Source organism: Nothoprocta perdicaria, unplaced genomic scaffold (genome assembly GCF_003342845.1).
Source record: "Nothoprocta perdicaria isolate Ctin4 unplaced genomic scaffold, notPer1 scaffold_112, whole genome shotgun sequence".
Lineage (NCBI taxonomy): Eukaryota > Metazoa > Chordata > Aves > Tinamiformes > Tinamidae > Nothoprocta > Nothoprocta perdicaria.
Genome location: NW_020454228.1, coordinates 2,398,382 through 2,411,587, shown reverse-complemented (window position 1 = coordinate 2,411,587; position 13,206 = coordinate 2,398,382). Strand labels below are relative to the sequence as shown.

General features: G+C 36.8%; 1 protein-coding gene across 1 annotated transcript in view; it reads right to left on the bottom strand.

Annotated features, from left to right (window-relative positions):
• Positions 1 to 13,206, bottom strand: part of PHEX (phosphate regulating endopeptidase homolog X-linked) — a 94,329-nt gene that overhangs the window by 6,652 nt on the left and 74,471 nt on the right. The window contains exons 16-18 of the mRNA XM_026052091.1: positions 7,796 to 7,850; positions 3,984 to 4,051; positions 1,774 to 1,904 (exon numbers count right to left, since the gene is read on the bottom strand). Coding sequence (XP_025907876.1) covers positions 1,774 to 1,904; positions 3,984 to 4,051; positions 7,796 to 7,850 — 254 coding nt within the window. The remainder of the gene's footprint in view (positions 1 to 1,773; positions 1,905 to 3,983; positions 4,052 to 7,795; positions 7,851 to 13,206) is intronic.

Here is a 13,206-nt window from a genome sequence, read left to right as displayed (position 1 = left end):
GGCCACAGTTTACTTCAAAAGGTCTTCCCACCAAACTCAGGAAGTTCTGAGTCGTTCATCTGAGACTACTATGCAGAGATAGTTTGTGGCATGGTGCAGGGACCACAATAAGCCCATAATTTTATCAGATGACTCTAGGTGATTACTGTACTCTGAAGTATATCCACTTCTTTCATTAAGCTACTTTCCTGGAGACAGTTTTATTGTAAACTGAATGAGAAAATGAAAAAAATAGGTTTCTTGAGCCATACAAAATACTCCTACAAGGGTAAAAACAAACAAAACAAAATTCAGAATGTACATATATTGGAGATATAAATGACAAAAAAAAAAAGGAAAAGAAGAAAGCTCTTTGCACGTGTATTTCTTCATATAGAAGCTATAAAATATTTCAGAAAATATCAAGATTCTTTTTCTACCCTCTAAAAGGAGATTAAAGTTATCCTACAGAAATCCACTATCATATTTCAAAAGAAAAAGCCTTACAAGTGAAAAGGCTGCACTGTTAAACCCACTCACCAACTCCAAAGACTAACTATTCTGGAAGGGAAAGTTCAGATCTACCCCACCCTCAAGAGATGCCATAGAAAGTAAAATAGATGGATAAGCCAATTGCAGAAGCATGGAAAGGACTCAGTCACTTCCCTGGGGAAGGTTTTAATGACCTTCTGTAAGTGACATTTTTGTGTTGATTGTTCTTCTTGTGCAGACGTTTAGGAACCAGATGGAGAATTTTTATTTGCAAATTATCTTACAGGAAGTACTTCAAGTCTGAACTGCTGGACTTCAGATTGGACTGCAAAATGACCTTGTTATCTCTGAGACTAGTACAAACAGCCTAGAGAAAGTGTTAAAATTGCTGTTAGGCATACCATGCAACCTCTCCATTCATTAAAGTCAAAGAAGTATTTCTGATGCTAAAATACAAGTAAAAGGGGTAGAACTGAGTTGGAGGAGATATATGTTTTATCCTAAAAATTAAGATTAAAAGCATGTTCCCGTCTAAGTCAATAGAACTATAGCTATTTGTTTGTGAAGGTCTGGGATTTATCCTATTTATCATTCATTTGGGACACTTAGAAAAAAATACAAATTTTTACAAGAGCCCAGATTTATTATAGATAATAAAATAGAAACGATTTCCTTGCCTTTTCTTTCTCAGTCCTTTTATATGAGCTACTGCTTTCATATGCCCTTCATTTGAGATCAAATTGTGTCTGCATGCATGCATGGAAGAAACAGAGAGCTGAATGTAGAATAATGTAAGGTTTATGCATCCATTTTATAACCATAATAAATAAGTAATAAATAACAGGCAGAATTGCCAAAGGGATCTATAAAACATGCTATTTTCTTCTTTTTAAAAAGAATGACTGCTCAGTCCTCATCTCTGACCTCACTTTCAGAAGATATTTAATGTGCTCATAACAATTAAACCAGCCCTGTTGAGTGGCTTCATCCTCTTCTTCTGTTTCCAGTATGATGTTGTGGTGAAAAGTAGTTTAACCTTGTCACCAGTGTATGGGGAATGGTATTTGATGGGAATAATCAAATGTGACAGACAATTCTGACCACAATTATTCATCTCAAAAGAATGATTTGTTGTGAGAACCAAGTTGGTAGTCGAGTATCCGTCTATGTTGGGGTTTATGGACAGATAATTAAAAAAAAAGAAAAAAAAATAAGAACAGCAACAACAAAAAAAAGACAAACGAAAGACCCCCCAAGCCCTTCTAATCAACCAGTGCTTTCAGTTAGGGATATTTTACATACATGTAAGCCAGCTCTCTTCCAGTAGTAATTGCTGTATTGGTTAATCATGCATTTTGTCTTCTCTTTAAATTTTTCTTCAGAGTTAGTTGTCCACCAAGGGTCTAAATTTCCATCTTTGTCGTATTTTCGACCTAGAAAGAAACAAACAAAGAAAAATAAAAAAAGAAGGAAAGAGAGAAAAAAGGAAAGAAAATAAACCTTCTTGTTGGAAAAAATATACTTTTCCCATTTTAGAATATATCACCTGCACAAAAGTGAAAGTTAAATATACGTGTCTGTGTGTGTGCAAAATGAGTAAGACAAATGAAAACAACCGGGAACAGTGAAGTTATTGATAAAAAAATGGTATTCCGCTTACTATCATACTTTCCATTTTTATAATAAAATTGTAATGACTAATGAATACTATAGTACATCTTATAATTATACAGTGCAACACAAACATGAGCTGTCCTGTAAATACAACTGTCTGCAGCCCATATGTCTTTGAATCTGTAAACAGGATGAGAAGCCATTTGCACTAGTTATGCACTTGACCAGAAAAAAAAATCTGTTTTCTAGAAAATGTCTGAACTTTCTGTTTTTCACCTTAGAACAAAAACAGAACATTTGAACCACGTTCATGGAAGCATGGAGAATATATATACATCATATATACATCACATCCGTCAGTCTGGTGGTTACAGTAACAGCTCATGGAAGAGTTGGTCCTTGCTCTGCCTGGTTTACTGAAGAGCATTTAATCTCCATCATCTCTACAGCTGCTCAGAGCAGGAACCTAAAAGTGACTGTCAGAGCAGACCTCTATCACTTGGGTCTAGGTTCTTACTTTCCAAGCATAGAAAAAACTGTTTCTCTAGAGAGTGCCTCCATTTAGACAAGACAGTACATTTCAGGGGGAAAAAGGGGGAAAAGGAGGTATGAAAATGTCTTCAATGCTGTCTGGCTATTTCTTACTTCTCTTTTCTGGAATCATAATGAAGAATCAAATCACAGAACAAGGCTGCATCTACAGGTTAGGCTGTTAAGACAGGTAACCTGCACTCCAGAAAAGTCCTGACGTGTCTATTTTATTGTACCAACAGACTAGTTAAGACTTGACTACCAGCCTTTTGGGAGTATTGGTCAGCCCTGCATACCTACAGCTCCAAGGCTTCCACATCATGCTGCAAGATGAAGAAATTAGCCACTACTCATCTCCTGCAATAACCCTGCTAAAAGGGTCTAGCTCCAAAAACTAATTTATCAAATCAAACTATCCATCAAATACATGGATGCACTTGCTACACAATAAGCTATATGATGTGGAAGTTATAGGGCAAGTGTAAGATTGGGAAGAAACATTTTTCCTTTAGGAAGTGTTTGCTTTTTAAGTTTTATTTTTAACAGGTATTAAAAGTAATGTACCATACACAATCTAACTCTATTTAGACTGAGCTAAAAGACTCTTTTTCCTTAATGTATTCAGTAGAGAGAGCTTCTTTAGCTAGTGAGTCAGAACAGGAGATCAGTCAGACACTGAGAATTGCTCTCTGGAGGAGGTTGTCTCTCTTTCTCTAAAGGGAGCTCTGTTTTACATAGTACTTCACTGACATAGTCAAAAGTTAGTTGGTAGGAATGCCCCAGCCCACCCAATGTTTCAGGAAAGCTGACAAAGTCTGTTTTGACACTTCCAGAGGAATTCTTCTTTTCTTTAAATTTTGCAATATGTTTTTATTCAAGCTTGGATTTTAATATTTTAATATATTTTTATTTTAAAATGTCAAAACTGAAATGAAAAGGTATCTTAGAAAAAAAGTTTATTGAGTATAATGGCTTTCTTTGTGACTCCCATACTTCAGATTTTTCATACATTTCTTCATACTTTCCATACTTTGGATTTTTCATACGTTTCTTCATACTTTCCATACTTTAGATTTTTAAATTTCCATAATTCAGACTGTAAAAAAATATATATTTATTTATAGTCATTCTTACTTGCCTGGAACAGATCTTTTTTGTAAGGAATGCCACTATTTTGACAATTTTTGTTTATTTTCCAGAAAGTATGGAAACGAAAGTATGGAAACAAAGAAAGCCATTATACTCAATAAAAACTATTATTATTTTAAATCTGAATTTTCCTTACACAGTATAGAAATGGTATAAGTCATCTTTCTAATCTGTTAACTCCTTAAAAAACAGTTATCAAAATATGGACAAATACTCACCATTACTATCAAATCCGTGAGTAAACTCATGACCAACAATTACCCCTATGGCACCATAACTTAGAGACCTGTAACACAGAGAAGTTTTTTCTCTCAGAACACATCCATACTCATGAACATCAAAGAAAGGAAGACAGGTGTCCTCCTCCCTGAGGAAAGAATGTTATATATTTAGCTGAACAGGGGGAATGGGCTGGAGGAAATAATCTAAGAATAACATCTACAAAAATTTGTCTCGAAGTCTGAATGTAAAAGTTTCATTTGCTTAAAAACAAACTTCAATGTAAAACCTTGTAGAGCATTGCAGTGGTTCACTCTTCTAGCCAAATCTCTGATTAATATCATCTCTGCTCCAGAATGTCTCTTCTAGCTAATTGCATTATGCATATTCTGAGGATAAACCCAGAGGTGAAATTATTCTCTTAGCGTAATCATTAAAACAAAACAAAACAAAGCAAGCAAAGATCAAAGTTGCAGTGGGCCTGTGTCATTTAAGCCCTAATCCTCCTTGTCTGTCATGCAGCAAACAGACTCTATTTTATGAGGAAAGACTGAGTGAGCTGGGCCTGTTTACACTAGAGAAGACTGAGAGGAGTTTTGATAAATATGTATATTATGTAAATACATAGTAATATGTAATTACATATGTCATAATATGTAAATACATAATGTAAATATGTACCTGACGGGATAATGTAGGGAGGATGAGGCTAAACTCTTCTTGGCGGTGGTCAGTGACAGGACAAGGGACAATGGGTACAAATTGAAATACAGGAAGTTCCATCTGCATGTGAGGAAGAACTTCTTTCTTGTGAAGGTGATAGAGCCCTGGAACAGGCTGCCCAGGGAGACTGTGTAGGTTCCTTCTTTGCAGATCTTCAAAACCTGGCAGGATGTGACATGCTCTAGGTGTCCCTGCTTGAGCAGGGGATTTGGACTAGATGATCTCTAGAGGTCCCTTCCAATCTCAACCGTTCTGTGATTCTGTGTGAAATGACTAACACCAGTTTGTGGAGCATTAACCAGATCTCCATCCAGTTTTCAAAAGAGAGGTCACAGTTTCCTTTCACACAGGAACAGGACATCATCTACTATTATATCTAAGGCACTGAAGAACCATAACAGAAAGAAATATTTTGTATTCCTTTTTGACACTGAGTTATATTCTCCTAGTTATATCTGAATAAACACGCGTTTGGGAGAAAGAGAGATGAACAAGAGAGAGATTCTGTTTTCTGATATCAAATGAAGTGGGTCATGGGAGGAAGAGACACTATCCACTAAACAGATCTTGCAATTGTTAGATTGTTCTCTGCAATTTTAATTATTTCAGTTATTGAGATGCCGTACCTCAAAGTAGCTCAGAATATTTCTAATACATTATATTAAAATAGGAGAAAAGGCTGAGGATTTTGAAGTAACATGTTATTACTGGGCTTAATGATGCATAACATGCTAATTGTTCATCCCAGTCATGCCCAAAAGTATTATATGATTTAATTCCCCCTGCTTTTATAACAATTCTTCACTTTCTTTTTTTTCTTTCCTGAAAGGTAGTTTAAATGTGATAAATTCTTCCCTATGTTCTTTTTTTTTTCTCTCTCTCTTCCTGGTGCTATTGCATTAAAAAGATGCTTGTTAAAATTATGCATTTCAGCAATGGAAATATCATCCTTTTGTGTGACAAATTTGTAATCTTGTGTAGCACACTGATAATTATTCACACTAAACATACTATATTAGACTTGCTTTCCACATCTAAAGTAAAATGGTCACACAGGATCTTTTGCAGATGGAGAAGTACAAAAGGAATGGCACAAAACATGCAAAGAGGTCCCTGAACTTAAGTCTTATAGTTAAGTATGTCTTATTTTTCTCTAAACCTTAGCCAGCAGTTCAGAATCAATTTTATATCCACAGTAGCAACATGTTCAGTCAGGTGCATCCCAAGCGTGCCCAATGTTAGCACCACTCCTCCCAGCAACTCCATCGATCTCCTCGTTGCCCTTGAAACCTCTTTGGTCAATGGTGGAAAGGGGATGTCCAGTTGCTTCTTGAGTCTCTCCAGCTGGGGTGAAGCTTTGCATGAATTTTGGCCATTTTGCAATCTCCTTTGAGCTCTTTGCTCAGTACTGCATCATTTTTGCCAGTTCTGCCAGGCTCTTCACTTCCACCTGGTTGGAGATGTGGAGGACCAGGGTCAGCCCCACCAGTACCAGCTTAGCAGGCAGCTTTCTGGGACTAGGAATGGTAGGGAAGAGGATGGTAGGGAAGCTACTGATTCAGATAGTTTGAAGTCTCAGTTTCAGTATGCCTGTCATTGAAGGTTGCTGACAATGAATGATGTATTTGAATAGTATTTTATTTTGTGCACTGATGTGTAAAGTGATATCTTCCCTTTAAGCAAACAGGTACAGCTGATAGAGTGGCTATGCTGGAACTGGACACTAAAACTCCACTAAATATCAAATATTTGCTAAACTTGTCTTTTCAACAAAGACTAGTGATTTTTGATGATTTTTTTTTAATTTCAGTGCCATGCATTGTTTCTTTTCAGCAGACAAAAGACAGAACCAGAATATTTCAAGGACAAAAGCAGTCTGTTGTCTGATATAAAACAGCTACTTTTGTTTACCAAATTTATTTTTGTGAAGTATGCAAGCAAAACCAATTTAAGTTAAGGTAACCTTTAAGGAAGAGAAATGAGCAAAGCATGATTCTTTGAAAGAACCACAATTTTATCCTTATGGCAGAAGGTCAAGGTACAGAGAAATCTCTTCAGAAAGCAAAGCTAGAAACAGGTCGGTAATAATGACAGCAGAAAATAAGTTCTCCTTACCTAGCAAGAACTTTGTTCTCTGCCTAATTACCACTTAAAATCACCTGGCGCATCAGAACTCTCTTTGAATGCAAATTCATTTGTTCCTAAATCGAGTGCATCTCTTTACAAATACTGCCAAATTTCCTTTGACATGGACATTTTCAGATTTGACGATGGCAAAATCAAATTGTTTTAAAGAAATTTTAAACAGATATACTAAGGATATATTTCACTAATCGCTGGCTTTGCATAACTGTAAAATAACTTTCAGAAACTGCTGTTGGTGACTTTTTATAATCTCTTCCCTCTCTAATATTTAAAGTTATTGAACTGCATGAAAGCAGTGATTTTTCAAAATTAACTAAAGGTGACCTGTAATTATTCTTCAGCTACAACAGCACACGGGACTGCTCAGGCAACCACTTATGCACATTGAGATATTCTCATGCACCTCAACAGCACAGGAGTAGCCTGACTGTTAGGTTTACATTTTAGCAGAAAGCAAACAATAAACTGATAATACCTGCTCGGGCTATTCAGTTCTTTTGAAGAGTGCTGGTTACCTGATTTACAATATCTTTTAATACCTGCCAGTTGCACACTGATGCTTCTGCTTGCTATAGCATTGAAACACTTCCACTCAGATGCACTTAATTACCAATTCCTGAGAGAAATCAGTCATCAGTTTAAGACAACAGCAACACATACAGCTCCCAAGCGTAAGAAAAGTTATCACACAGAATAGCAGCCTTCTGAGTCTGATTTCTCAATAGGAAAAGTAGCACACAGCAGGGAAGGACACATATGCCAAGGGCCAAGCTTTTCCTACACAATAACAGCACAGTTCTACTGGTGGTCTATAACTGGTGGTCACCTTTTAATTATATATTCTTTTTCTCCATGCCCTCTTCTTTTTCTGTATTTATTTCTAAAACTTTTCCCTGTTAACCTTCATTTCCAGCTGTAAAAAGTTCCCTTGTGAACTACTTACCTTGGATACTCCGTTCCCCAAAAGAAAGGCTTTTGCAGTTCTCCTGCTGGGAATCCTGTAATGGCAAAATATGATAATAGTGAGTTGTCTACTTCATCCTTCTGTATGGATATGGCTGTATCACAGTCACAAAACGGCTGTATCACAGTTACAAGACTGGAGGTCTCTATTCTGACTATCTTTGTTGTCTCAGAAGGTTCTGCAAGGCAATTTTTCCCTAAGATGGTACTTTCAGATTAGAATACAGAAGCTCTTTGGACAGAAGCACAGATTCTCAGTCCTTCAGGACCACAGTGGCAACCAGATGCTATATTACCAGAACTGCATCAAGGAAGATTCAGATTACACATTAGGAAAAAATTCTACACAGGAAGAGTAGTCAAGAACTGGAATAGGCTGCCCAGGCAAGTGGTGGATTCACCGTCCCTGGTAGTGTTCAAGAAACGTGTAGATGAGGCACTTACAGACATAGTTTAGCAGGCATTTTGGTGATGGGTTTATAGTTGGACTTGATGACCTTGAAGGTCTTTTCCAACCATGATGATTCTGTGGTTATATGATTCTATGAACTTTGTGTTTTCTTTGATATCTGCTTACATGTGCATGCATGTGTGTGTTTGTTCCTCAGAATAAACAGCCAGCGTTTCTAGTCAAAAATGAAGCTACATGATTTCCTCCAGATGTTTTTGCAGATCAACAGAACAAATATAGGCAGAATACAACAAGAATTAAGAAAATGTCAAATTTGAGGATTACTCAGAATGGACATCTCCTCACCGGTGGTTTTATTACTTAAAGCAAGTATCGGCTGGTTTTTTTGGTGCTAAAAATACAATTGTACAAATGTCAAGGAGAAAGTTTTCCTGTTCTCTTTGCATCACAGCACAGACAGAAGAGTGCTCAATATTCACTGTGTGTACGGTTAAACACCTTACTGTAACAGGACACTTATGAAAGTTACTTGTTATTACCTAAGTTCTTCCTAAAAAGGCTAGATGAGTCAAGAAAAAGGCAAATCCCTCATTAGGACTGATAAACCCTAATCCACTGAGGCCAAGAGAAGTACCTCTGGGTTGAGTTGTAGCACTTTGGTATATATAAATGGCATTTTCCTTATTTTGTGTCATGATACACAATGTCAGTAACGCTGACAGACTTGCATATATGTTCATAGACATATTATAGCCATCTTTGTTCACAAGACAAGAATTCTCAGCATCTTGCTCACAGACATTTTGTGACTACTATTTTTATACATTATCATTGGGTTTATGACCTAACTACTGTTGGATGGAAATCCAGTCTGAACTACACTGTGTTGTCCCTTCCAAACAATGGACCTTAAGATAGTCAGTAGGCATCCTAAAGAGGTTATTTAATGAAAGAAACATCAGTTTCTGCTGTTTCTCAAACATCTTCCTGAAAGATCCTACCCCCACAGACAGCGAGAGGATCCAAAGCCAAAATAAAGATCTAAGACTATAGCAAAGATGGTACCAACCTATACCCAAATAGCCACCTGACAAATCACATTTAGGGATCACCCATTCCTGGCACACCAGGTGACTATTAGAGAGCTGTAGTCATTTTCTCCAGCTATAGGTTGGTATAATGAATTTGTACTTGCTTGTATGCCAGAAAGAGCTCCCTCTGTATTGCACAAATAGATCTGTTTATACCAAATTTATACTGAATTTATACCAATACCAAAGAGGAGCTTTACACTCAAGTATGCCCACCTAGTAAATAAAATCTAAAAGGCATCTTTAGACAGATGGGTTAAGCAGTGAGATAATGCTTTCATTGAATCAGTCATGAGAACAAAAGAGGGAAGAAGCTCCAGCCAGGAGTTCACAAAACAGATTGATAATTGTTTCATTCCAAGCTAGGATCCACTTCAGGTAAGTCATGCCTGAGCAGAAAAGTTGTTGAAAGAGGTCTCTGCTTCTAGACAGAAACACTTCCAGAGTTAGTTTTCTCTAAAAGAAACTTAGGATGTACTTTTAAGGTAATGAAGAATCATAAGTCACAAGAATGCAAGATATATTTACAGTTTTCTGGAATATATCTTAAGGAGACTTCCCTAAATGTATTACTCACTGCACAACAGGCAAGTCCTTAAAAAAATATATATATAGTATTGTAAATGATTCCTGAGCATCTAGTAAAGCAGAGGTCTTTTGTTCTCTGGAGATTAGTGGCACCAAATTAAGTAAGATATTTGTCCTTGTGGCTTGCAATGCTGCAAGGAATAGCCTCAGAGCTGAAAACACAGGGCTTCTGCAAGCAACATCTCCCTAGACAAGCATCAAACACTAAATTCTTGTAGGTAACAATGACAGGGTACCTAAACCTAGTAACTCCTTGAAATTGTGACAGGAGATGGATCTCCTGACAGTTTCTTATTTTGTACTGCTCTGTATCCCCCTTAAGTAAGGAAATTCCTCTGCTAAGTTGGTGGCCCTTGCTTACTTGGCATATTCTGGCTAAGATATTTAATCACAGTATTCAGAGAGATCATAGGATGTAAAAGCAATGAATACTAAACTGATTATTTATCTACCATGGGAGTACAAGCAAGCAAAGCGCTGATGTGTTAGACAGTTAGACAGACTTCAGAGAGTTTCTCATCTGAAGAAATGAATACTGGCACTGGGAAGGTACCTCAGGTTAGCATTTCACCACAAATTTGGCCTGTACTGCTTACTCATGCTTTTCCCTCTACATAACCCCAGAAGAAGAATGAAGGCCAAAAGCCTCTCTCTTAGTTGTGTGTACCCTTCACTGCTAGGGTAGGGCAGACCTGCTCAAGGCTTTACAGACCAACATCACAAAGAGAAAAGGGATGAGAGTATCTCTGGGGAGTTGCTCTCCCCCTACCTACAAGGTACACTGTCTCATTGTGGAAGGCTAGTAGGTTAGTCTAAGCAGTATATTCCATGAGGATTAAACCCATCAACTTCCCAGGGATCCAGGTGATGCTGACTGACATGTAGCTCCCTGGATCTTGCCTTCTTTAAGATAGAGGTGATAATTGCTTTCTCTCAGTTCTCAGGAATTTCCCCCTGTACCACAACTTTTCAAAAGTAATCAAGAGTGGTCTTTCAACGACATGGGCCAGCTCCCTCAACAGTCTTTGGTTCCATCAGGGGCCATGTACTTGTGTCTGTCCAGTTCGTTCAGGTGTTCCCTGACTTGATCCTCTTCCACCAAAGATAAGCCTTCCTTGCTCCAGACTTCTCCTTGGGGTCTCAGGGCCTGGGATTCCTGAAGGGTTGGACTGAGATGAAGAAGGCATTGCATACTCAGCCTTTTCCATGTCCTTTGTCCCCAGGACCTCTGCTCCATGTTGCAGCGTGTTTCTTTTGCTTGTGTAGTTGTAGAAACCTTTTGTTGTCCTGTTTGCCCACTTACCAAATTCAACTCCAGGAGGGTTTTGGTTTTCCTAACTCCATATCTGTATGCCCAGTGAGTCTCTCTCTGCATATGGCAGACATATAAATTCTTCTTGGAACAAAAAGTCACTAGATTTCCTAGATATTTAAAATGAAGCAGTATTTGTCTTCATTTATTTTGAAAATCCTTAGGAGCAAAGACACAGTACAAATCCTTCTTCATCCATACTTACCAGAGCCTCCCATGGGCCATGACAAATCTGCTGAACTTTCTGCTCATTTATCACACTGTTCTACATGCAGGCGCATTTCAGGCAATAGAGTATATTTGGCTTACTTTAAATACTCAGCTTTAAATTTATGCTGAACTTGAAGCTCCAATATCACTCTTTATCTGAACAGGATCACTTTCACCTTAACTGAAGGCATCTTCATTTTATTCATTGTATCAATTTTAAGTCCTCTCTACAACCAAGGTGCTCTGAAGCTTGTCAAAATATATTTAAAATTTAAAATATTTTGTTACTCCTTTTATGACTTCATCATGGCTTTGCTGCCATTAATCATTCTATTTGTCAGCTAATATCTTTAAAGTATCATTATATACATTTTGAAAATGAACACACTGAAATTCAGGGAATGCTGTTACTTTTTCAAAGAAAAACAGATACAAGTAAACACATTTAATCCAATTGTTGATAGAAACTATGTAGACTTTCCCCATGATATTATTCTAATAATGGATGAAATGCACTAAAAAGACATGAAATGGATCCTATATTCCAGAGAAAATATGGGATTCAAGTCTAAATACAAATTCAAATTATTGAATTCCATTATTCATTTATATTGCATGACATTTTTAATTAAGGAGGGCAAGATCTAGTAAAGCCTCATTCCAAGTCAGTGCTTTTACAATTTCCAATGATTAGTCTATTTAAGAGCAACTTCTGACAGGATATTCTGTCCAGCATGTAAACAGCAGTGGGAGGCAGCTATGCTAATTCTGTGCTATACATGTCTCTTTGCTGGTTGTTTTATTGGCAGTTCTCTGATGAGTTTAAAAGCTATAACCTCCTTTTCAAGTGTCATTGAAATAATTCAGAGAGTTTTAAATGGATCAGATATAAGCAGAAGACTAATTGTTGATCAGTAAACAAAGGAATTTGAATTTACATAATGAATTGAACATGAAGACTACTATGATGTTTTTTAGTTTTCTAAACACAGGAGGTAGGCCAGGATACAGTTGTTTAATATGACTCCATACACTTACACTTGGACAACTGCTCCAACTGCCAGTCTAGATGGGCAAAGCTCTCCCTGCAAGTCCTATCTCAGACTTCTCAGGCATAAGGAAATATCTTAGGGACTTTGGGACATCCTAGATGACTTTCAGCATTTTATTTATCTTTTTAGAGTGAAAACCTCTGTGACACCTGAATTTCACATGTAATTTCAAGCTTTATCCTCTGAGTACAGATGATAAAAATATACATATATAAATATATACAAATTGTGTGAGGCACAGTAAGTGTTCTATATTATGCATAAGTTCCAATCTTCACTTTTAGAGAAGTAGTGAATGAAATTGTTAATTGATAAAGAGAAGCAATCTCAAGTCAATTATTTCAGTGCTAGGTTGAATAAGAGCTAGTAAAGATGTAAAAATACATGTCTTTACAAGGCCATTTCATATTTATTTTATATAGGGGAATAACTCTCTAGATATCCCTGAGAAAAACAAAAGGTTCTATTATTTTATATATATTTATAGATAAGAATTCTAGGAAGAAGAAATAAAAAACATATGCAAGGATCATGTGTCATCTCATCTGTGACTGTAATCAAATAAAATAGAATACTGGTCATGAGTAAATCATAAAAGTTGAAAACCAGAGCTCACTTTAACACACTCAAAACTTTCTTAATAACAGGGCTTAGAAAATGTTCAGTCCAAATCAATTGTGTTGATTAAAGTCCTGGAAACTAGAGGAGCACTTGAACCTACTTCAC